This window comes from Lissotriton vulgaris, chromosome 4_1, assembly GCF_964263255.1.
Source record: "Lissotriton vulgaris chromosome 4_1, aLisVul1.2, whole genome shotgun sequence".
Classification (NCBI taxonomy): domain Eukaryota; kingdom Metazoa; phylum Chordata; class Amphibia; order Caudata; family Salamandridae; genus Lissotriton; species Lissotriton vulgaris.
Genome location: NC_141691.1, coordinates 795,511,215 through 795,538,088, shown reverse-complemented (window position 1 = coordinate 795,538,088; position 26,874 = coordinate 795,511,215). Strand labels below are relative to the sequence as shown.

At 45.8% G+C, this 26,874-nt stretch overlaps 1 protein-coding gene across 2 annotated transcripts in view; it reads right to left on the bottom strand.

Annotated features, from left to right (window-relative positions):
- Positions 1-518: 518 nt before the first annotated feature.
- Positions 519-26,874, bottom strand: part of LOC147722595 (cadherin-6-like) — a 222,121-nt gene continuing 195,765 nt past the window's right edge. For both annotated transcript variants that reach the window (XM_086965121.1, XM_086965119.1), the window contains exons 10-12: positions 18,906-19,023; positions 17,049-17,300; positions 519-3,164 (exon numbers count right to left, since the gene is read on the bottom strand). In XM_086965121.1, the coding sequence (XP_086821247.1) occupies positions 2,674-3,164; positions 17,049-17,300; positions 18,906-19,023 (861 nt within the window). In that variant the 3' untranslated portion in view covers positions 519-2,673. The remainder of the gene's footprint in view (positions 3,165-17,048; positions 17,301-18,905; positions 19,024-26,874) is intronic.

Below are 26,874 nucleotides of genomic sequence, written 5' to 3'. Positions count from 1 at the left end.
TGTAATCGTGTCTTCGGCCCATACTACCAGTAATACCAACATTTAGGTGCCTTGATGCCCTTGGGCTAAGTTACACGTTACAAGATGCCATTCATTCATTTATTCTTCAGAGCCTGCCACCAGTGCTGCCGAATTCTGATGTTTCCGATTGCCAAGGTGGGGTAGTTTTGATTTTAATTCCTCATCATGCTTCTTTCTTCCCGCACAATCTATCTCACATTTGTCACTATTTTTCTATTCCTTTTTTCTGCCTTTCTTCCTCTACCTTGTGGTCGAAATCTGTTGATCAAAAATAAGTCCTGGTCCCCAAAACTGGCCACCCTTGCCCACCACCTGTACACACGTGCAGAAATTAAGCACACACTGATGCTATTCATTACCTCACACCAGAATCATCTGTGATTTTTCTATAACATTGGGACATTCCTTTCCAGGTGCTGGATATTGCCTTCACAGCGCAATTTTACACTCATGCCAAGTCTCCAAAATAAAATAGGTGTTAAAAACGACGTAGACCATTTTCATTTTATACAAATACTTTTTTTTATTTTTGTATCCGTACTATCCTGTTGAAAGTGGACAGGGTGACTTTTTTCATTACTTTCTGTGTGCGTCCAGAAAATGCAGATATTTCATAATACTGATCAGCTTGTTATAACTCATATCGGTTTGAGTATAACAGTGAGCCACGTGGGATGAATGCTCCAAAGAACCAAAAAACCCTGGAAAATGGTAGGGAAGCTACAAAATGTGAATGTGTTGTCTTTGACGTCATGGCATACACTCGGGCTTCAATACATTGCAATGACCATAACACTTGGTTCCCAGGGACGTAGGATTCATTATACACACAGTCTCATTTTACCTGGAGGATTATGGGAGTGTACAAGTGTGACGTCACAAATAGACCCGAAAGCCAATGATCCACAAATGAGCTCAAAGGGAGCTCAGGTCAATATTCCAAAAACCACGCCCACCCGTCACCACCCAGCTCGAGAGAAGGGTCATGTCAATGTTTTTCTTTAAATCAGACCCCCGAGGAAGTCACATGTCTGATCACAGTTGTTTTTTTTTGTTTTTTAAAAAAAGCAAAGATTACATTTTAAAGGCACAAGTCTTAAAAAGACATCAACTAGTGCACATAATCTAATAATGTACAAACTGGTAAAGCTGTTCAGTTCAGATGTTGGGTTTCACCCAGTCTTTCCAAGCTAAGGTCGGGTAATTCATGGTTTCATTTATTTCCAAGGCTCTCTGAAAAGGCTGGTGTTGCCAACAGAGCCAGGCCCCTCCAGTGGTGAATAACAATTATGGACTCCGGTTTATACTGCTGTGAGAGAGTCTATGGAATATGATTTTTTGTTGTTTTCGCATAAGGAAAAATGCATTTGCATTAAAAAAACAAAAGGTAAAAAATAACACTTATAAATTGTCACATAGAAAAAAAATCCAGCAACTTCTGACATACCGAGAAATGGCTTTGAAAAGTGTCATAAAAGGGAAATAATCTGTTTGGCTAAAGGTGGCCACGTGTGTTGGTGGTGTCCAGCGTATGTGTGGCAGGTGTGGATTGTTGGACAAACTACCTTTTATCCTGGAGCCCCTCTCATCTCTGGAGTTTATTCAGATTCTCCTGAGGAGGTAGAGCTCCGACCTTCAGCCACAGGGAAGTAATTTCTCAGGCTTACACAATACTTACTGCATGGCATGCATCGGTAGGAGGGCTGTACACTGGTATGGGGGCCACTTTTGCTTCCATCTCTGCGTACATACAAAGCACTGCATACTTCCCCCTGGCACGGCAGAACTCAAGCACTGACATGAATGAGCCCGTGCTTTATGCATTCGTTTACATCACATAGGAAGTGCAGATGTGCAACGCAAAATGATGGGGCCCCTCGGAATGAGGTGAAAGCCCCCCCCCCCAAAGTCTCCTATAGCTCACTAATATTCATTGGCCTTGGGCTGAATGGGGGCCCCTGTGCCCGAGGAGAGGCAGAGGGGCCTGCGTTATGCCCCTGAAGAAACAGCAGCCAAATCGAATCCTTGGTGGCTCAGATGAACTGACGTTTGCAGAAGAAGCACGTGTTTTTTTCCACACCATTTAATGGCCATTAAGATGTCTTTAGAAGTCCTTCAAGAAATCATAAACTGACGCAAGGTTTTCCTCCTGCCTTGTCAGCTTATTTGCCTGGCAAGCCAGTGACTTTCATCATAATACTGAGGTGAAAGCACAATTCTTCATTACATTAGAACAACGTGTAGGCCTCCAGGAGTCAGATCAGTCACTGGAGCAGAAAAACCTGAACACAGGAGGTGATGTGATATGAAAGCATAACAGGCACCCATCCTGTCGGTGCAAGCAGAACATTCAATACCCTCTACCTTCCATTCGGCATGGGGAGCCGGGTGCTGGTTTTGCTGAGGTGGCACTGAAGTAACGCAATGACGAACACAGAATTGCCTTTTGGAAGCTCTTACAATATACTAGGAAAGTCTCCCAACATGAAAGTCACACAAGACTGCAACCAAGGGACGATCTGAATCTGTTGACTAGAGTGCCCCACTCCTGGTGGGGCCGGTGGATAAATATAAGGAATTTGCTGCTCCACGTGTTTTTAGAGTGTTTTTTTGGAAATGAAAATTGCTTGGGTGGAAAATGAAGGCAACCTATTAGGAGTCTTTGTCACTGTCCACGCTGCCATACATGTCCGACAGTTTTTTAAACCGCGGCCCCCAGTCGCTGAGGTAATCGTAGTCCTGATCCCCGTCCGTCGTCACGGACTCGAGGGAGCTGAGGGACTCAGCCACAGAGCCGTTCCCCTCATAGGCATAGGTCGCTAAGGAGTCATAGGGAGGTGCTGTGGGATCAAGGTCGTTCTCCTTCAGCCTTTGGTTGATGAAGTCCCTGACGTCGGCATTATCCTGGCCTGCTGCAGTCCGGCGAGGCAGGAAAAGGGCCTCTGGAACGATGTCCCGGCGTAACTTATTGTCCTCTATGGCTTCAGGGTTCCGGAGGGTGCCGATATCGAAGGCTTGGGTGTCCTCTTCTCCACCACCTTCATCGTTGTAGCTGACAATGTTGTCCCTAATGTCCTCTTTGGAAACGATCAGGGGCTCTTTCTTCCGCTGACGTCGCAGTGTTGCAAACAGCACTACGGTCACTGCAAAACAGCAGAAAAGCAAGCATATTAATTATGGAACATTTTTGCTCAGCGAAATATATGCATAGATAAATTGCCATAGGTTGCAAATGTAGGGCAAGATTTTCAAAGATTTTGAGTCAGGTTTTATTTCAGTTTTGATGCAGACCTGCCGCAAATACTTTGTAGGATTTTCAAAGCACCGCCAGTGGTTACTTGTGTTGCTTTGTAAAAAAACCAAAAATCATGCAAGGCAGCGCATTGCACCGAAGTGCATTACTTTGCGTCAAGTAGGCATTCCATGAGTGGTGCATGGGCGCCTCCGTCCATCAACCCATGTATTTTGATGCAAACCCATATCTTCAAAGACTTGTAGACATTGTTTTAAGCCAAAATGGTGCTCCTGTTTCAGTCTGCCCTAACAAGGAAGAATATCCTTATTTCTCCTCGTTATTTCCTCTGTGCATGTGTGTTGCATTCTGCAACACATATGCAAAGAGGAAATAGCCTAAAAGGATAGCTTCTGTGCGGGGAGGTAGCCCTTCATGCACAAACACTACCCATACCTTGACGCAGACAGCTTTGCACTATGGACCTAGGGTGCTTGCGTAGGCGCTAGGCAGCCACAAGTACGCCAGCATGTGCGGAGGGCAGAACTGCGCCACTTCTTTGGAGTCATGGTGCACTTCTACTCTCTCATGTTCACACAATGCAGTACAGCACAACAACTTGACTTGCTACACTGCATGAATTATTTGAAAGTGAGCCCCATAGTATGAGCTCAAAATCACTGTTTTCCACTAGCCTGTTATTTACAGACCCTCAAATATTTAGAAAATGGATGTGCCTAAATTGTGGCATAATGACACCCTCAACAATGTGTAAAATACACCTCGCGCTTGATATTGTCCTGGAAGGACTATTTAAAGTGAACAGATAAGTGTTCATAATATATGAATCAGATGAAAACTGTTTTTTGTAGACCTGTGCAGGTATCGAACTAACATACAATGGTCTGGCACTGTCAACAGGGGATCCTAGGAAAGCCTAGTGGGTGGCACTTTTAATTGTTTTATATGAAAACTAATGTAGATTTATTTTTATTTTTTAAAAGAGGGTGTCCTCCATGGATGCCTACATGAAAAATAAACATGGATCTGTAAGAATTAAATCAAACTTGTTGTACGTCTCCCTGTGAGCAGATTTGGTGAAGTGTATAATATCCTTCTTACATTTATGAAAGATGCTTACATACCCAGTAAGGCACTTATGATGATTTGTGTTTTTCACAGAAAAGGTCTAAATCACAAGAATTTCAGGGCCCAGAGTTATCGAACCTGAAAACTCTGGATGTGATCATTTCTTTCCTAGAGACACCAGGGGCAAGTTTACTAGAAAATGTTGAAGCAAGTAGCTGTGCCAAATTTGGCAGCACTGCATTCTGACATTTTCAAAACGCAGGGATGCTCTGCATTTACTGCAATATGGCACAGCACTGTGGGGCATATTATCAAGCTGGTTTATCTCCGCTTTCTTGACTTTAAAAGCCAAGAAAGCGGAGATAAAATTATCTCCCTATTACCTACCTGTCGCTAACACCAGTTAGCGACAGCTAGTAGGAGATAGTGATCATCTTGGGCCCCACTTTGCATGTCAGAGAAATTTATCACTAATGACATGCAAAGTGGGCGTGCCAAGATGTTAGCGACTGGAAACAGCCGCTAACATCGCTATCTCCTATTACAAACTTTTGGAGATATTTGCGCTAAGTGCGAATATCTCCAAAAGCTTACACCTGCCCTGAGCAGTTCTTAGCCATGTTATCCAATGGGAGGTGGATAACATGGCTAAGAGCATTAGCTCGGTAATGCCTGAATATCGCTGACTTTTCAGCGATATTCAATCATTGCGGACGATTTTTATCGCATTTGCGATAAAAATCGCCGCAGGTCAGCGATACATTTTTGTCTCTAACCAAGCAATAGCGATAATTATCGCAATTGCTTGGTAATATGCCCCTGTGTTTTCCCTAGCGCAGGCGTTAAAATTAGCTGCCTAGTGCCAACGCAGGTGCCCTTGCACCATAATGCAAGGGTGCCTGCATTGCAAGAAATTATTGTTTATGTGCAGGAAAGGTTCCCTTCCTGCACATAAACAATACAATATGGCTATTTGTTACTTCTATGTGTGCTTCATAGAAGTAGCAAATAGAAGCGGCAAATCTGCATTATTTAATGATTGTTTGTTTGCAGGAATGGACACCTTCCTGCACATAAACAATCATTATTGGCTTTTTGTTCTTTCTGTGAGCTGCAGTGCTGCAGAATAAGCAAAAACGAGGAGAAATAAAAGCATTTCTCCTCGTGCGCCAATTTCAACACCTGCTCTTGCATGGCGTTGGTTTTTGGTGCTGGCACAGATTTACACCTCCTAGTAAATCTGCGGTGGCATTACAAAGCCCTGGGTGTTGCAGTGGAACGGCCACAGCAACGCCCATTGCACGCCCCTTTTCCGCAGAGGACTGAGGCGGAAGTGGCATGTTTACAAGGTGGCGTTAAGCCACGCCAAGTGGCTAAGTGCCACCTTGTAAATATGGAAAGTGGCATTATTCCAATGCAGAGTCTAAAAAAGTGAAGCTCCGGTGGCGACAGGGGCTTGTAAATATGCCCCTGGGTCTGGGCCGATTGCTGCAGGGCAGGAGGCTGAGGCGAACAGCATTGCCCAGCCCCAGCCAACCATCTGTAGCAAACCGGGGGGAGCTTACAATGCACTGGCCACTGTCAGCCTAAATACAATTTGTGCCCATTTAAAGAAGACAGAAAATGTGATTTTTTTTTCACCGAAATGATGGAAAACTGCACAGGTAAACACCTGGTAAAAACTTGGAATGGCTGGAGATTTCTAAGCCAGCAAATTTAATTCTGGCGTCTGATTTCCGCTGCAAGTCTGACTAACTAGTAAAGAGAGAACAACAGCAACTCCATGCTGATTAGAAATGCATATTATGACCACAATTCGTTATTACATACTGAATGAAATTCGTGCTTCACAAAGAATGCACATGTAAAAAAAATGTTTTATTGTAATCAGTAACAATTGTTTTTATACCAGTATGAATGGAAACTGTCACCTCTGACCCTTCACAACATCAGATCTTCTGAAAGTTCCAGGCACATTTCACATTGTTCTCCACTACAAAGGTGGAGGACGAGAATGTCTCCAGATGAGAGAACCATGTAGAGGAGGCTGCTTCGATGCCTCACAGCAGAAACACATAAATGAACTTCTAATATTGACCTTTCTACTTGACCAAATCAAGTGATCTTGAGCAAATCGCCGTATTTTCCTTTGCACGGCCTAACTAGATTGGGAGCATGGACAAATTGGCTGAATCCCAATATTAAGATCTTTTAAAGATTGCACAAACCCACTGGCCGTGCTAATGAGACAGGAATATAACTATATTTTTCAGCTACATGTCAGTGAGGCATGGGCGAGACCCCAATATTCTCAAATCTATAGATCCACCTGATGCTATGATCAGTCTCTAATGGCCAACTTGCCTCTCACAGTCTACAAAACTAAAGCATGTACCCTAACTATTGAAAACATGTTCATTATAGGACCAGTAAGGGAAAAAAAATCAAGCTATACCTTTATTAGGAGCCATTCTTTATTTTTATGAATTTTCAGCTGGCTATTTGGCATAGATTCACATGCTTTGCAAGATCCTGTCATTTAGTAGTTGGGCCAGGATACAGTCAGATATTGCACAGAATTAGACTCCACAAATTCATTGAATGGGAATTTAAAACCCCCACACATCTGCACCATCTTCAGATGTGCGTTTGCCTCTGTCATTTAAGACTACATGAACTACAGCTTCAACCTCTAAAGTGTTTTGCTGGCAGAATCACACAGAACTCCAAAATAGATATCAAGCTGCAACCCTTTTGCTAAGTGTTTCTTTTTCATTGTGAATCTGCAATAAATGTACAAGTTTTTAGGAGTTGTGCAGGTTTGTTTATGAAGTATTGCTCGTCTCATTTGTGTATTTAAAATAGAAATGAATGCAATAATGTTTCATAAATGAACGGAACTCCATGCTGCGGCTTCACAAATTTCTAGCAAACACATATTCTTTGCAACATGAATGAATTGTCTTCATGAGAATTTCCACTTTAATAATGGAAGTATCTTTATTTGAATGGGCAAAGGGGATTTTATTCTGAGGCTTACATAGGTAAATGTACTTTTTCAAGAGCTGTGAAATAGTCCTCACTTTTACTGAGCTGTTTTGTCCTCTGCTGCTTTGGGCCAACTCAATGATGGAAATAAACAACCAGAAGAAAGTCTCAAGAACAAAAGGGATTATCAGAGGTTCTTAGTGTCTGGTACTTTACATTGCTACATTCAGCGGTGAATTAAACAGTTTTGTTCCAAAAAATGAATTATCAGGAAGGCAAAAGTGTCTGTTATAAAAATCTGTCAAAGACTATTTCAAAGGTTTTTACTAGTCCAAATGTATTTCTTTGGGGCAATCTGACGTTTTCCTGAGGCTCTAGTGGAGAAATGGATCACTGCTCGAACATTTGTAAGTTCTGGGATTCCGTTTGTTTGTTCATCTTTATGGGTAATAAACTTGTTGTGGGAGTCATATGAACGCTTAACCATTTCCCTGTTTCTGAAAAATGTATCTCTTACAAAGGTGATCCTAATCTATCTATCTGTCTATCTATCTATCTATCTATCTATCTATCTATCTATCTATCTATCTATCTATCTATCTATCTATCTATCTATCTATCTATCTATCTATCTATCTATCTATCTATCTATCTATCTATCTATCTATCTATCTATCTATCTATCTATCTATCTATCTATCTGTCTGTCTGTCTGTCTGTCTGTCTGTCCTATCTATCTATCTATCTGTCTGTCTATCTATCTGTCTATCTATCTATCTATCTATCTATCTATCTATCTATCTATCTATCTATCTATCTATCTATCTATCTATCTTTCTACCCATAGTATATTCACTCAAAAACAAAAAGGTGAAAGTGAAGTTATATTTATGTATTGAAATAAGATAGAAACGAACATTTACAAACTAAAAAACACTGAAATCCACCTGTTATAGATTACTGAGCTACTATAATTTGTGATCCATTCGTGCACTGCTTACATCACTTATGACATGTTAAATTACATCATTGATGACATCACTGATGAAATCTCAAACAACATCACTGATCACTCCGATGGCCAGTCAAGCCCCTGCTGAGCTCAGCCTTCATATTCCATTCTAGTATCAAAGAAAATAACTCTCAAAGCTTGGTTATAGTAATACTACCTTATTCGACTGATTTATCCCCTCTGGTGCTCTCGTTATGGTTAAACTTTGTTAATAACAACCTATGTGGCACAAACCAAAAACGTAGGTCTGTGTTTAGTGTAACATGCTATTTATTACCATTGCATGTTATTTATTACCATTATTGAGGGAGTGGAGTGGCATCATGCTCTATTACTTACCGGTAATCTTCATTACTCCGGGTCCCGTTGTCCTCGTCCCATTCATTTTACTATGTGGAGATAACCATCTCCCGACAGAAAAAAAAGATCAGAAGAATGCTGGGACACTAACCCCGCCCCTCCCACCAGGAGTACATAAGGGGTGCTTACCCTGAATTCCATTCCGCCTGACCAAGCCCAAAACAGGAAGGCCGGCCGTCCGGGAGGGAGTGCGGGTGTATGAATGGGACAAGGACAACAGGACCCGGAGTAATGAAGATTACGGTAAGTAATAGAGCATTACCCTCAGGTCCCTCGTGTCCTCGTCTTATTCATTACTATGTGGAGAATACCAAAGCAGAAAAGCCGGCCTTCCCAAACAAAACCGAAGCTAACCCAGGAAATCACACCAAGGCAGCAACTGCAGGAAGCAAAAGGCAGAACTGGCAAAAACCCCAGGCAGAGCCCCCGACAAGAGGGAGCCCCACCAACCCTGGACGCACCCAACAAAACAACTGGAGAACATCCAGATGACCAGACCGACAACCACAGAGGTCAACCAGACCAAAGCAGGAACACCCCACGGCCAACCAGAGAAGGGGAGAGCACGGAAGGCAAGAAGAAAGACCAAGAGCCACCAGGCCAGCAATCCAGAACCGGGCAACAGGAGCCAAACCCAGGCACAGAGAACCCAGGCCAGCCAAATCCAGGCCCCGGAAGGAAAGAAACACCCAGGGGACCAGAGGCCAGAGAAACGCGAAGCCCCAACCAACAATAACCAAAGCCATCCCCAGGAAAAAAAGGGCTGAGAAGCCCACCAAGGATAAGACCAAAACAGAAGCGAAGGGAAGCAAACGACCCAACCACAGAGAGACCAGAGGACAAACCCCAGAACCATTCAAAATAGCAGCAGGCCTCAAGAGAAAAGGGCCAGCAGCAGCCCACAGGCCACCAGCACCCAGCCCGGAAGGCGAGACAGAGCCCACAGACAGGGAAAGAGGGAAAACCAAGGCGCCGGGGAAGGAAGAACAAATCCCGGAAGCCAACCCACTAGGCCCTGAGAGACGAGGAAACAAGGCACCAAGGGAACCAGCACCTCCAGGAAACCAGAGCAGAAAGAACCAACAAGGGCAACCAACCAGGACAAAGAGACCTGGAAAAACAAAGAGGAAAAGGGAACAGGAGGAACCACAGGAACCCCAGAACATATCTCCAGAAAAACACCCCAACCCCAAACTGGAGGATATCGGAGCAGGAAGCAACAGCCCGAAGAAGGCACACCCAGAACACCAGAGAAGGAGAGCAACCAGACGGACAAACAACCCAGAGAACCCACAACCATAGCAAGGGAACCCCAAGGGAGCCAACATCAACCACAGCCAAGCCCAACCAGAGACAGGGCAGGCAGAGACGACCCCAAACAGCCCAAGCAGCAGGCCGGGGCAAAAACACAGAGGCCAGCGAGATCGAGGGCCAACAACCCTCAGAGGTCCCAAAGGAGCAGGACAGGACCGCACATCACAGCAAGGAACCCCAAACCACCAGGGGAGAGGAAACAAAAAACAAGCTGACCACAGAAGCAACAGCAGCCAGGGAGGAAAGCAAAAGCAAACCAAACCCCACAGCCCGGAACGACCCAAGGCAGGGCACGCACAGGGGACAAACCCCCAGGGCACAAAACTTCAACCAAGGACACAGCTGGGAAGACAAAGCCAAAGCCAAGCAACCCGAATGACCAGAAGGACCCTGAGGCCCAACCCAAGACCGGGGGAAGGCCAAAGAAGGGAAGGCCCCAGAAGAGCACAGGCCAGAGAGTTAACAGCCCCGGCGACGCCCAAATGAAACACAAGAGGAGGCAAGCAGGGAAAACAGGAGCGGGTGACAAACCCAGACAGGCACAGCCAGGACCAAGAGGTCACAACGTCAGGAACACACCACACCCGGAAGGACCGGAACCCGACATCAGAGGGACCAGCCATCCCACCGGTAGAAAAAAACACCTGCAAAGAAGTGCCAGGCCACCCAACAAACCTCCAACACAGCCCCAACAGGCAGCCCAGGACCGCAGCAAGAGCTCAACCAGGCAAACCGGAGCAGGACGTACCAAACAGAAACCAGCAGACCAGCCAAGACCAGGAGCCAACAGGGAGGAAGGCCGAAGGCAACAGGCAACCGAAGGACAAGCAGAAGCAACCGCAAGCCTGCAGACCAGGAGCAATCGAAAACTCGGCCCCCGGAACAACAGTAGCCCACAGAAAAGCTGAGGCACAACACCGGCAAAAAAAACAACCAGAAAGGGCAGGACAACACCCCAGGGGAAGCCAAAATCCACCAAGGCACCAGAGCAGACGAGGCGCCCAGAACACCACGTAGCAGAGAGGATCGGCCAGGGCAACTCAAGCACACCGGCGAATGGGAGACAGACCCCGAAAGGAGGCTAGACCGGCACCACATCTCCCGCCAAGAACCAGCAGCCCGGGGAAGCAGAAAAAGAGGAAATCAACCTCATCCAGAAACCCAAGCGGGCGACCCCACCTAGGAAAGAAGCAATCCCCAGGGAGGAAAGGCCACAGGCAAAAAACCCCGGAGGACCAGGACCGCAACAACCGGGTCCAGGACACAGCAAAGGAGCTCCAGCACCATGCCTGAATGTCAGGGCTAGGAAGAACCACGCAGTAGTGTAGGCAAAGGCAACACAGAAAGGGACCAAGAGAGGCAGAACCACAGCAGGATGACGGAGACAACAACCGGCACTGCAGCCACAGGCACATCATCCAGGATAAGCCACGGGCAGAGACCCACAGAGGCACCGGAGCCCAGAGCACCACTTCAGAGACACAGGGAAGGCCAAGTCCAGGCCAGGGAGAGAAACCCCAAAGAAAGGATCCCAAAACAAAAACACCAGAGAAGGACCACAGCATACAGGAGGAGAGGCAGCTACAACCACGCCACCCCCCACCTAAACCCAGAACTGGGAAAAGCAGAGCACCCACCGAAATACGAAGGCCACAGCCCCTGCAAACCCAGAGGGGAGGCTGGGAAACAAAGGAACAACAGACAGCCCAAGGCAGCCACGAAGGCAACACCATTTTTGTTGAGCCGAGAAGAAACAGCACAGTCCTGAAGTCCAAGGAGAAGAACGCAGCACAAATACACCCAATGAGAAACACAACTGCAACAGCGCCTGTGCCAATGGCACAATGGCGGGAGAACACAGGACCCGAGGAGAGCCCAACAACAGGCCCCAGCCCTGGATGAGCCTGCCAAACATGAGGAAAAGGCAGCTGCCCAAGGAACAGGAAGCAAAAAACACAGCCCGTCCACGGCAACATTGACAGACACCCCACCAGCAAAAAGAGCAGGAGAAGTGCAAAACACAATCGGAGAACCATGGTAGTTCGCGTTGAAAGTGCATCCCACCAGGCCAGAACCTATGGCAGACATGAAACACACAACTGAGTGACATGGTGCAAAGGCGGGAGTGCATGCCACAAGGCCCCATCCTAGTGTGGTGCAAAAGCATGCACACACATCAGGGAGCACACAAATTCATTACACCCCACACAGTATCTCATACACATGGGAGATCAAGTGACTCGCCCAGAAGCACACGATCCTGAAGCCAGAGCACCGTCTGGGGCACAAACAAGTGACACCAGACCCCAAGACCAGCAGCACCATGAAGCCCAACACCAAAAGGAGCCGCTGGAAACACTGCGTCCCTCAAGCAGCACAGGAGGCAGCAACCAGACCAGCCATGCTGCAGTCTTACCAACAAGAACATGGCGCAGCATAAGGGACTCAGCCCCTCACAGGAAGGACGAGAACCCAACAACTTCGAAAAAGGGAACATAGAAGGGCAGAAGCGGGGAAGCAGCTCAGTCGTAGAGCGCATCACAAGCAAGTAAGAGGCCTCGGGTCAAAACCCCAACATCTCCAGGAGTCACTGCTGCTCATCGAGGCGTACTCTAGAAGCCCAACCTGCCAACGTGTGGGAGAATTTTTTTCGAAAAAAGAGCCTTAACATACAGCACAAAAGTGTACGAGCTTCACTACACATGTCCATGTTTAAGAGCACTCATTGTCTACCGCAATGGAGTCATCACAGTGAAGAAGGACATTCCAGGAGCAATCCCCGGCACCTCCAGATGGTACGCCATGCGCAGTGATGCCCCGGGTTCTCGTACAGATGCAGAAATGTATTTATTTATTTATTTATTTGCTTATATAGCGCAGGAATTCGACCCCCGAAGGGGTATCTCCGCGCTTGTGTTCTTACCAAAGCTATATCCAGATAAAAAAAACATCAGGCAGGGAAAAGATATCTACATGGTCAGGAACAAGTGAGTCTTTAAGCATTTCCTAAAGGTGGCCAAATTGGGATTATGCCTAAGGGTGAGAGGCAGGGAGTTCCAGAGGGTAGGGCCTCTATAGGAAAGAGCTGGGCCTCCCTATCTTTCCTTTCTAATCCGTGGTACCTGGAGCAGAGATTGGGTCTGAGAACGCAGAGAACGACCTGGGTCATAAGGTATATATTTAGGACCAGCACCAGACAGCCATTAATGAATTGTACAGCATATCTTGAATTTCACCCTCTGGCGAATAGGCAACCAGTGTAATTTGTTCAACTGAGGGCGAGAGGGGGATCTAGATGGAACATTCAAGATCAGTCTGGCCGCTGTATTTTGGGCTACCTGTAGCCTACCAAGTTGTTCCTCATTGGCAAGGCAAGTAACATTATGACCGATATGACAAAAATCCAATAAGTAGAACTGGAGTTATTCATTTTTAAAGAACATCTTGAAATATAGTGCTTACAAACATAAAGAGCCAACCAGGGCTATCTGGTCACGCTTGACTGGGTCAAATCTGAAAGTTCAGGTTGACCGCGATAGAGCGTGGTTTAGATGCAGGGACCAAACTTGACCCACTGAAAAAGTGCTTTGGATGGAGAATGTGTCGACGTCGAAGACCCGTTGCGGGTAGCAGTGGAGGTGATGCATCAGGGCTGATCCCTTGGGATGTAGGCGATGCATAGGTTCCTATCTGCGCAGTGAGAGATGCATCATCGGCGAACCCTTTCTGATGAAGGCAATGTGCTGTAGTCGACACGCACAGCCGGTGATGCCATGTCCTTGGTGACAGCGGCGATGCATCAGCATTTAGGGGAGACGTGTGGGTTCCGACTGGCGCAACAACGGTGATGCATGGATTTTGCAGAAAAACAGTCAGCAAACCCACTTATATCCACTAACAGCCCGATTCATCATCGGCATGTTTTGCGAGTCTGTAATAGCGAATAATAAGGAATCGCTATTACAGACTCGCAAAACGGGATTCATGTAGGAATCGCAAAATAAATTGCGATTCCTAAACACATTCCTTATTTGCGATTAGCAAATTGCTAATCGCAAATAAGGAATAGCTCCCCATTCATTCCTATGGGCCTGCTAATCGCAAATAAGGAATAGCTCCCCATTCATTCCTATGGGCCTAAAGGCCCATAGGAATGAATGGGGAGTTATTCCTTATTTGCGATTAGCAATTTGCTAATCGCAAATAAGGATGCGATTTCAAGGGTGCTAGGGGTGTCCACAGGACACCCTGTAGCACCCCTGAAATGTAAATTAGACTCATTTTACGCACACACATGTCCAAAGGACACGTGTTTCTGTAACATACAACTGAGAAAAATGCACAAAAGTGAATTTTTCTCAGTTTTCGCTATTTACCACGAAGTCTGACTTCGCGGTAAATAGCGGGAAAAAATAGCGAATTCACAATTTTTTATTGGCCCATGAATAGCATTAAAGAAATCTCAAATTGAGATTCCTTAAATGCGATCGCAATTTGAGAAATCGCAATTTTTTGCGATTTCTCAAATTGTGAGTAAATGACCCAATGATGAATTTCAAATGCAATTTTTGCGGGGGCAAATGGCCGAATTCTGCGATTCGCACCGTTTGTGCCCGCAAAAATGCTTCATGAATTTAGCTGTATATCCCCAGAACTAGACTTGTACTACTTGGCAGGGCAAGACTCACAGTTGGCAGAGATCAGAGGCTGCAGAAGGGTTGTTAGAAGTCTTTGAGGTCCCTGAGACTTCAGAACAGGAGGCAAGCCAGCAAGCCCTTGTAGTCACTTTGGTTCTGGGGATGTAGAGATGTAAGTCCAAAGAAAAACCAAAGGAAATGATGGACGGAGCATTAACAATACAAGCACTCACCCCCAGTCAACTGATCTGGGTTTAATCCATCACCGTTCTTTAACCCACTCTGCCATCAGACATGGCCATTTGCAAATCAGTCTGACCCTGTGCCTCAAGGGAACAGTCCAGCCCGAACTGCCAAGCCATGCCTTCCCTGGACTGGAAACAAGCTACCGAGAACCGGTTTCTGGCATTTCAGCCTTCTTCAGCCCGGCTTGCTTGAATCCAGTGGCAAAGTGAGCAAGGACTCACGTCTAAGCATACCCTGCCAACTTATGGCGAACAAAGAAAAACCAAAGGAACTGATGGACGGAGCGTTGACAATACAAGCACTCACCCCCGGTCAACTGATCTGGGTTTAATCCATCACCGTTCTTTAACCCACTCTGCCACCCCAGTTCAGACATAGCCATATGCAAATCAGTCTGACCCTGTGCCTCATGGGAACAGTCCAGCCCGAACTGCCAAGCCATGCCTTCCCTGGACCGAAAACAAGCTACCGAGGACCGGTTTCTGGCATTTCAGCCTTCTTCAGCCCGGCTTGCTTGAATCCAGTGGCAAAGTGAGCAAGGGACTCACTTCTGAGCATACCCTGCCAACTTATGGCGAACAAAGTAAAAATGTAAGTCCAGTCGTTCTCACTCCCAGGCATAGAGGGCTTCAGGCAGCAAGGGCAGGCACAGCAAACCAGGAGTCCAGCAAAGTCCAGCAGAGTGACAACCCTTTTGGCAGCACAGTAGTCCTTCTTCCTGGCAGAGTTTTGTCTGGTACAGAAGTGTACTGAAGCGTGGTGTTTAAGGTCCAGTACTCATAGCCAGTTGTGCCTTTGAAGTGGGGGAGACTTCAACGAGAGGCCTTTGAAGTGCACATAGTCCCTTCCCTTCCTGCCCTGGCTTCAGATTCACTACAGGGGGTATGCAGCTCTTTGTGTAGGAGACAGGCACAGCCATTCTGGTCCAGGTTCCAGCGCTTCCCTCCCATCCTACACAGTAGAATCCATCAGGATGTTAATGGGCCATCAGGCAAACCTAAGTTACCTTTGTTTGTGGCTGTCTAGAGGGATTGCAAAAAGACCAGCTGTCACTCAACCCAGATGTGTAATCAGAGAGAGGCACAGAATGGTTAAAGTAAGAAAATGACAACTTTCTAAAAGTGGCATTTTTAGAGGTACAACTTAAAATCCAACTTTACCCTGAGTTGTGATTTTAAATTGTGAGTCCAGAGACACCAAACTCAAATATCTATATTTTCCCAAATGGTAATTACTCTTATAAAACATAATAAGGTAATCCCAATGTTAACCTATGGGATAGGTCAGCCTTGCAATAGTAAAAAAAGGAATTGATTAGTCTTTCACTATCAGGACATAAAAAACTTAAAAGTATATGTTCTGCATTTAAATACACTGCACCCTGATCTTAGGGCAGCCTAGGTCCTACCTTATAGGTGACTTATGTATAAAAAGGAAGATTTGGGCCTGGCAAGAGGGTTAACTTGCTAGCCCAACAAGGCAGTTTAAAAATGTACACACTGGCTCTGCGATGGCAGCCTTGTTTATGGGCTACTGAAGTGGTTGGAACAATCGGAGCTGCAGGCCCACTAGTAGCATTTTAGGTACAGGCCCTGGGTACAGGTAGTGCACTTTACTAGGGACTTATAAGTAAATTAAATATGCTAATTGTGGATAATCCAAAGGTATCATGTTTTTAGGGAATGAACACATGCACTTTAGCACTGGTTAGAAGGGTTAAAGTGCCCAAAATCCTAAAGCCTAAAAAAATGAAGTCTGCAAAAAAAGAGGTCAGAAGGCATAACATCAGAGGGAAATCACACCAAGGATGCCTGGCCTAACACACATACGTAATACATTTATTAATTTACACAACATTTCACTCTTACTTGAGGATGGCATTATACCATTCCTTTCTTCAGAAAAAAGATTTCACTTGGCACTGGATAAAAGGGTGAGTTGCCTTTTGAGAGAGAGCTGCCCCACACCACAGCATCTATTCTCCCACTTCCGCAGCACCCACACAGAGCACCTCCACTCCTATTTTGAATGCAAGTGCCAAGAAAAATGAGCCAAACTACACTTGTTTCATGTTCAACTTCCACCAATTACTTTCCAGTAGAACAAAATAAAAACTGTTTGAACTAGTCAAAACTATCACCGCCGTTACCTAGTAGTATGATGATGCAGAGGAGGATGGCGATGAGCGCTCCAGTGCTAAGCCCGGTGGGATGGACAAGCGCTTCTGCATTGCAAGACTGCTTATTCCCCCAGCTGTCACAGCCACACACACGAATGGTCAGTGTGCCTGTGCTGCTCTGGACAGGGTGGCCATTGTCCGATATCACCACAGGAAGGAGGTAGGTGTTCATTTCATGGCGGCTGTATCCATTCCTTCTGGTAAATATTCCTGCAGTGTCATCTGCAAGAAAAATCAAAGGATTTCTTTTTTATTTCAATTTTTTCAAAATACAACAACAGTGTAGCAATCATTGGTACAATTTAAATAAATAGATAATGCCATACACATGCAAGAAGTTGAGTATCATGAAAGTTTTACACCATGTGGTGCCCAGCCATACTATAAAAGAAAGAAGAGAAGTGCAATTCACAGGTACAGCCACTAACAAAGGCAGACATTCACCGATCGAGGACTTCTGGTTTTAGGTAGATTGTTACGTTACATCCTGTTTATGTTCCTCTTCCACCTACTCATACACTGGAGAAGCATGGCCTGGGCGGCCCCAAACATCTCTAAGATGGCGCACAGCAGGTTGGACCATGACATAAGTCTCAGCCTGCACATTGCCATGTGTTTGATCCAATCTGTATCCTTCCGGGTTGGCTTATGCATCCAGGCCATGGCAGTTTATGCTTAGCTAGGAGTAAAAGGACAGCGTAGCATTCTTCCTAGCCAATTTAGGGATATCTAGTGCATAGCCAAGGAGTGCCACCATTGGTGTCGCCGGGATTGCTGTGCCCATAGTTCAGATAACATAGTGAAAACGTCTCTCCAATATGCCTGTCTGGATATGAAGAACCAGGCTAGGGGTATAAAATCTACTTCTTGATATTTGCATGTATAGCAAACCTGGCTACAATCCTGGTTTAGTTTGTGCAAAAATAACGATGGATAATAGAATTGCTGCAGGAATTTGAAATGCAATTTCTTGTGCCTACTGTAATAGAAACAAGAGTACTCTATCTACAGCAATATTCACTGCATTTGTCATTTAGAATCTCTCCTAGGTCAAGCTCCAATTGTGATCTGGCAAGCAGGACAGCAAAACTTTTAAGATCTATTCAGGTGACTTGCATTAACAAGGCAAACCCAGCTGGGTCATTGGCAAATTTTGGATTGCTTGATTTCTTGGCCTGTTTTGCCTGTAATACATGACTGCATAGAGTGCGGTGGTCTGCCTCCTCTCAAGCTAAGGACAGCAAATGTTCTTAGCTCAATTTAGGACAATAAAGGTGACATTCCTGAGTCATTTCAGCCCTTATCAGGGCTTCCTGTAATACTTTCTACAAGATCTAGGGAAGGATGAGATTGTTCAATTATGGCAAGGTAGAGATGTTATTAGTTTAAAACCTAGTATCAGCATCAGCCCATAACCCACTGCATTGTTCATCTCACTGGTAATCATCTCTACCCTCGACTTAGTTGCCCTCACTGCCACTGCCATTTGAAGTGTACCCAAAGTAATCATGGAGCGCGTCGCCATTAGGTGGGTTACCCATGGGAGGGAGTGGTATCAAAGTGTGGAGAATTGAGCCTGCATTGCATAGAAGTAAATGTCTGGGTCAGGAACGGAGAACCCCTCCTGCTCCTAAGAGAGTGTAGGTACCTCAGCGCAGTGCCATATAAGAAAAACCCAGTTATGCATTTGAGGGTGCTTTAACAAGTCAGATCACATGACTATTTCAGTATTGGGCAACCTTTTTATTTTATTTGTTTGTTTAGATCATTTTGTGAGGCACACAATAAGCCTCAATGCTTCTTATAAAGAACAGAGAGAAGGCTCACCTTTGTTGTCCTGAACTGTAAAGTTGGAGCTGCTTGCTGCTTGCAAGGGTACAGAGAAAGAAAAATGGAGGCCTTTGATTGATTCATCCTTATCAATAGCACGGATGGTCTGTATGAGCTAAAAGGAGAGACAAAAACAATATGGCGTCACCAGGGTACAGCTTACAGGCAGATTTCTATTACACAGCTCATTCTTCAATTAATCAACAGTGTTTCATGCAAAGGTGAAAATGCTGAAAAAATGGCTAGCTTTGTGGGAAGTGTGTACTGCAAAAAATTGACCAACAGGACAGATATATAACAGAGCCATGAACCATTTACAGCTCCACTTTAAGGTGATAGTACTGCTTTGGTGTAATTTAATGTCACTAGTTCTTTGCCTAAAATTACCTTGATTCCCCAGCCGTACCATGGGACGAAACAAAAGTTGGGATTCAGCAATGTATTTATTTACACTCTGGTTCACAGGTGCCACTTCAGTAATGTTCACAATCTCTTTGTTTTCTGTACTTTGAAATGGTCAGACAAAACCGCCCAGATGCAGTGGTTAGCCCGTTGGATTTTGGGGCTCGCTGTCAAAGAAACAGCTGTGAACCACCGTGCATTGATGACTGCTGAAGTAAATCATTTGACACTGCCCGTTTCTAGATCTGGCTCCAACTGCCCTCAAATTGTACTGGTGTCGACTCAGTGCCTAGTATGTTAGCACAGAATTGCAAAACATCCCTCCCTCTATGCACCCTGCATTCTGCTATTTCGCCTTTCAAGACCTGAGAGTGTCTTGATCGTAGAGGCTTACTTTTATGGACTGAGGCAGCCATCAAAACCCTGGGCCATCTCTTCAGAATGATAAACTATTGTCCTTCCAGTCCCTCCAAGTGCAATACACAGTACAAAGGAGCCAATTTCTCACCTATGGTCTCATAACCATTGTTGTGAGAACCACTTAGGAGATTATGGACGTAGATACCTCCATGCACACATTGGCGTAAACACTTTACACCATTGGGGCCAATGTACACATATATCTGACCCACTCTATCCACTCCGAGACACTTGGGAGTCTGATCTAGGGAGAACCATTCATGACAAGAAGTGGGCTGAGGCGCTTGAATACCCCATAAAACTTCCAGAAATTCCACATTTAAATTAATCCAATTCACAGGGTCTATCTCGCTCCTGGGAGGATAAACAGGATATTTTAGAATGCTGCAACCTACTGCCAGGGTAGCTCAATCCCAAACGCTGACTTTCATCTATCCAGGCTGATGAAGGCTGATAGCCAGAAACCGGTCCTTGGATGCTTGATTCCGGTCTGGGAAAGACATGGCTTGGTAGTTCGGACTGGACTGTTCCCATGAGGCACAGGGTCAGAGCTGATTTGCATATAGCCAGTGTCTAACCCAGGGTGGTGTGGAGTGCAAAAAAACGATGGATTTAGGCCCAGATCCTTGTACTGGGGTGAATGTATGACATTGATCTACATTCTGTCCATCAACTGTGTTTTTTGCAGTTTTCACCCCGAATGTGCTGGGTATACTCAGACGTGAGTCCCAGGCTCTCCACACCACTAGAGTCAAGCTATCCAGGCTGATGAAGGCTGATAGCCAGAAACCGGTCCTTGGATGCTTGATTCCGGTCTGGGAAAGACATGGCTTGGTAGTTCGGACTGGACTGTTCCCATGAGGCACAGGGTCAGAGCTGATTTGCATATAGCCAGTGTCTAACCCAGGGTGGTGTGGAGTGCAAATAAACGATGGATTTAGGCCCAGATCCTTGTACTGGGGTGAATGTATGACATTGATCTACATTCTGTCCATCAACTGTGTTTTTTGCAATTTTCACCCCGAGTGTGCTGGGTATACTCAGACGTGAGTCCCAGGCTCTCCACACCACTGGAGTCAAGCTATCCAGGCTGATGAAGACTGATAGCCAGAAACCGGTCCTTGGATGCTTGATTCCGGTATGGGAAAGACATGGCTTGGTAGTTCGGACTGGACTGTTCCCATGAGGCACAGGGTCAGAGCTGATTTGGATATAGCCAGTGTCTAACCCAGGGTGGTGTGGAGTGCAAAAAACGATGGATTTAGGCCCAGATCCTTGTACTGGGGTGAATGTATGACATTGATCTACATTCTGTCCATCAACTGTGTTTTTTGCAATTTTCACCCCGAGTGTGCTGGGTATACTCAGACGTGAGTCCCAGGCTCTCCACACCACTGGAGTCAAGCTATCCGGGCTGATGAAGGCTGATAGCCAGAAACCGGTCCTTGGATGCTTGATTCCGGTCTGGGAAAGACATGGCTTGGTAGTTCGGACTGGACTGTTCCCATGAGGCACAGGGTCAGAGCTGATTTGCATATAGCCAGTGTCTAACCCAGGGTGGTGTGGAGTGCAATAAAACGATGGATTTAGGCCCAGATCCTTGTACTGGGGTGAATGTATGACATTGATCTACATTCTGTCCATCAACTGTGTTTTTTGCAATTTTCACCCCGAGTGTGCTGGGTATACTCAGACGTGAGTCCCAGGCTCTCCACACCACTGGAGTCAAGCTATCCAGGCTGATGAAGGCTGATAGCCAGAAACCGGTCCTTGGATGCTTGATTCCGGTCTGGGAAAGACATGGCTTGGTAGTTCGGACTGGACTGTTCCCATGAGGCACAGGGTCAGAGCTGATTTGCATATAGCCAGTGTCTAACCCAGGGTGGTGTGGAGTGCAAAAAAAAGATGGATTTAGGCCCAGATCCTTGTACTGGGGTGAATGTATGACATTGATCTACATTCTGTCCATCAACTGTGTTTTTGCAATTTTCACCCCGAGTGTGCTGGGTATACTCAGACGGGAGTCCCAGGCTCTCCACACCACTGGAGTCAAGCTATCCAGGCTGATGAAGGCTGATAGCCAGAAACCGGTCCTTGGATGCTTGATTCCGGTCTGGGAAAGACATGGCTTGGTAGTTCGGACTGGACTGTTCCCATGAGGCACAGGGTCAGAGCTGATTTGCATATAGCCAGTGTCTAACCAAGGGTGGTGTGGAGTGCATAAAAACGATGGATTTAGGCCCAGATCCTTGTACTGTGGTGAATGTATGACATTGATCTACATTCTGTCCATCAACTGTGTTTTTTGCAATGAAACTGTCCACTGCACCCAACATTCTGAGCTGGTGTGCACTGCTCCCACACTCCCTACCCTTAACACTTGATCGGCCTGTACTCTGGACCTATAGGAGCATCCTACAACTAATAGAGCCGAAGCCCACTTAATGGACCTAAGTGTCCTCACAGCAAAACGTGCAATCACTTAGCCTTGGATAGCAGCGGGCTAGCCCCTGGTCACAACTTAGAGGCGTACGCTTGTAAAATGGTCACAAGTGGAAAGTAAAGCCCTTCACATTTGAAAAAGAAATAGGTCTGTGTAAACACCCAATTCCTAGATCCTGGGATAATATTTGGACTGCTTTAATAAATTCCCAAAGGAATGACCATTTATCTCCATTAATCCATCACAATGTAAGCCCTAAGTTAATTCGTTGACAATACAGTTCCATTTAAAGCTCTCATAAGACATCCTAGTCCACTGCCCAATCTACAGCCCTTTCTTTGCGTCACTATCCTTCTGATTCCCCTAATCTCAACCCCTATCACAGCTCTTGATCACTCCCCCAGCTACAAGCACCGCCAATGTTTTACATATGACCTAGTGTTCTCTGTCCCGCTCTCCTCCCCTCATATCTTGTTTGCCCAACGTCGCATTTACTTTGTCTGTTTCCATTACCCTATTCATCCCAAGATCCTTTGCCCTCACCCCTCCCCCACTACTCGTTCGTAACCAGCTACTATGTTTCACTATACTTCATCCTGGGATTCATCCTCGACTCCTCCCTCTCCATGTCGAAGCAGGTCAACGCCATCTCCTCCTCCTGCTACAACACCCTCTGCATGCTCCGCAGGATCTACAAGTGGATCCAGACCGAAACAAGAAGAACTGTGACCCAAGCCCTCGTCAGCAGCAGGCTGGACAAACACCGTTGACGACTACAACGCATCCAGAACGCGCAGCCCGACTGATCCTCAACATCCCCTGCCGCAGCCACATCACCTCCCACCTAAGAGACCTGCACTGGCTCCCCGTCAACAAGAGGATCACCTTCAAACTCCTCACCCACGCACACAAAGCACTCCACAACACCAGACCAGCCTACCTGAACGACAGACTCAACTTCTACACCCCCGCCCGTCAGCTCCGCTCCCCCAGCCTTGCCCTTGCCGCCGTCCCACGGATCCAACGTAAGACCTCCGGCGGCAGATCCTTCTCCTTCCTCGCCGCCAAGGCCTGGAACACCCTCCCCACCCATCTACGGCAGACCCAAGACCTGCTCACCTTCAGAAGGCTCCTCAAGACCTGTAGCAATAGCAGCACCCCCTCCCCCCCAGTGCCTTGAGACCCGCACGGGTAAGTAGCGCGCTTTACAAATTCACTGATTTGATTTGATTTATACCTGACAATGCATTATTGCTGTTGGTATTATAATTGGTGTGTCAAATATTGGTCTGATACAATTGTAGCTAATTATGTTTCAGATGCAAACGGTGTTTTACTAAGCTCGCTTTTAACTTGTTTAATGATTCTAAAATATCCAAAACGTTAATTAAAAAACTGTAAAAAAAAATATTGAACACACAAAACTGTAATATTCATAAACCTAGACTAGCTTTCTTTGGAAAGAACAAATCTAATGAGTGCTTGCTTCAGTAGAACAATTGAACATTTATGAAGAAAATAGGAAAACATGTAACAACACAAGGAAGTGATCTAGTCATTATTTTATGGCAATTTTTCAAAACGTCTTCATCTGTGGTGGTGATTCTCACCTACTAAAGGTTGTGAACAAGTTGCATTTGACACAAGAAGTCATCTTTTCTGATGCTCTGGTTGCGTTGCGCTATTTCCGATATTTACAAGGTGGCACAAAGCCACTTGACGTGGCTTTTATGCCACCTTATAATTATGCCCCTTTCTGCTGCTGTCTGATGTGGCAAATGAGCAGGCAATGGGTGTTAATGTGGGGGCTCCACCGCAACACCCATTGCTTTTTTACGCTGCCCCAGATTTACAAGGCTGGGGCAGCACCAAAAACTAAGGCCAGGTAATAAATGGTTTTAGAATGGCAAAAGGAGGAGAAACTATTAATTTCTCCTCATTTTTTGCTCTTTCCATGTGTGCTACATTCTGCAGCACACTTAGAAATAACAAATCGCCATTATTCATTGTTTATGTGCACAAAGGTGACCCTAGGCAGCTTTTTTTAAAGCAGGAGCTAGGGAAAACCCTGGAGTGCTCCGTATTTTTGTAAATACGGCGCGTCCCTGAGTTTTGAAAATGTCGGAAAACGGCCAAATTTAGCATAACACCATGCTCCAGCATTTTCTTGTCAATATCCTCCGAGGTGTATTATGGAGGAGTTGGAGTCTGGTGGCTAAGTTGTTGATCTTGATACATGGAGGTTTGGGTTCTAAACCTCACCTTGCCACCTGACCATCAATCCTGTGATTCTGAACAAAGCCTTTCCCCTTCAAGTTCTTCGAATATAATACAATAATCTACAGTGCAATATGATATTTAATGTCTTGTCCCATTAATCGCCCTCGTCACCTCTGTATGTATCTCTTGACCTCATGTACCGCTGAGCTCCCTTGCACAAAATCCCTCGTGGAAATGTTTCAGTTGTAGATAAACCCATAGGTTTGGTGACTGCACTGTTGTCATCTTGAGTGGACAGTAGCAGCGGGTGGTGGGAGTGCTGTGGGCGGTGGGGCGGGGTTGGAGCAGGGTGGAGGTAGTAAACTATGGAATACGGCCCAACGGAGGTAAGTGAACAAATAAATAAATAAAACAAATTTTGTTGCGCGCGCTGCATCGTATTTGGCAATGCAGCGCGCGCAATGAAATTCGCACCACACCAACCCCACCCCACCGTCCCCCCAGCACTCCCACCACCGGCCGCTACTGTGAGTGGACAGGTTTGCAGTGCACCCAACAGCTTGCCCACAAGTGATGTAGAACACCTCAAGCACTAAGCTGCCTGAACCTATCTGTCCATGCTGTGAGATGAAATATGATAATCTCAATTTTAACCCGTTAACCGTGGCGATATTCCGCCTCAGTGCGGGCGTTTCCGTGCGCGGGCCGGGCCGCGTGGGCCATTGGCCGACGGCAGCACTGGGAAGGTAGTGCTGCAGTCGGCCAAAGGCCGACGGCAGCAAGGAAAGGGTTAAGCAAAGGAAGTACTTGCATTGGGTTCATCTTTAGGATTAGGGTTATACCAAACAGCACATCGGAAAGTATGATGTGGAAAATGAAAGGGGTAAGTGGTGCAGGGAGGGTGTCAGCAGGCGAGGAAGTGGGTTTTGCATGAGTATGAGAAGACACAAGTTGAGGAAACAGCAAACAACAAAGAAGTAGAAATGTAGGAGCAAACGCAGTTCGATAGGAGGAAAAAGAGGACCTAAAGTAATGAAAGCAATGCTTAAATTAAAATCAGCCACTTTTAATTGCTTTATGCTCACTTTTAAACCATTACTTTTTTGTAAACTGCCACCACAGACAGGGACTAGCCATATGCAGACTGGGCCCTCCCCCAATCTGATAGTTATGTCTGAACAGGTAGGCCGCCACTGCCCGCACACCCACCATCACCTCTCTGGGGAACACAAACACCCCAGACATGTTTTTGCCCTGGAGCTTGGGTCCCACATGGAGAGGGAGGGGAAGACAGCTGATTGACATAATGCTAGCCCAGAAATGAAAAAGAAGACTATGTGAGACGTTCAGAAAAGCAATTTCGATTTATTACTTGAAATAGTTGACACTTACAGAAAAGTAATTTTGACTTTATTACAGAAGAAGGAATAGGGGGCATCAAAGAATGAAAAAGAGAGAAGGCTGAGCTCCTCGGAAATTGAAAGCAGGGAAGTTAAGAGGAAAGTATGAAGGAGAAGTAGGCAAATTTAAAGTCACAACCTGGCTTTATTGTAACCCCGTTCTCCCTTATGAGGGCCCCTTTTTTACCCATCCCTTTCATTTATTTTCTTCTCTGACACACCTTTGCATCTTGGCCCCCTCTCTTCTTAACTTGTCTCAAACATGGATGCTCGTCTACCTTCTGGGCTTCTTTATATTCAGCTAGTTCTGCTGGCGTAACACTCAGCTAATCTGAGGGCGGGTCTGTTCTATACAGATTATTTTTAACCAAACACAAGAGCACAGATGCGACTCTAGCTTTAGTAATACTGAAGTTTATTGGAAGGTAAAGACTGAGCCATAAAGCGGGTTTATTTCAAAGAAAGCACATGTTCATTAAGTACTGAAGATGCTTGACCTGAGATTGGCGGGGCTGGAAGATTTTATATGAAATAAATTTAGCGTTGTAAAATAAGGAGCCTCTCAGCTATTTGGCTCTGGTGCTCGGTCTCCATTTGCACCTCAATTGGAGAGCTCACATAGTGCCCGGCATAATATCCTAGCACGTGTTTATGCTGTTTCCAACAAATCGCTGGGCTCGAGCTCACACCATGTGTAAAGGAAAGGACTGAGATAAAAGCAAAAACTGACCACCATGAGAAACAGTCTGACTGATAGCTGATACAAGCGTGCCTGCTGTTTTGCTTTTTGCCGAGATTTAGTAGATTTGCAGCTAACAAGATTTGTCTTTTTTTGGTGAGACACAAATCCAGCTGCTGTGCAATGTTTGCTCCTTCCTGCTTTGTTATTCTTTGTTTACAAAGAACAGTTGTCTGTTTTCATGGGGAGTAACTTTCAATAAGTAAACATAGGAGACTCGTGATGCGCTAACAAGGGTCACACAGCATGCGGATCCTTGCACAATGCGCATTCAGTGCGGAAGCTCAGATCTGCCGCTGAGCGTTCTCTTTGTGCAGAGAATTTAAGGCTCCATTCCTCAGT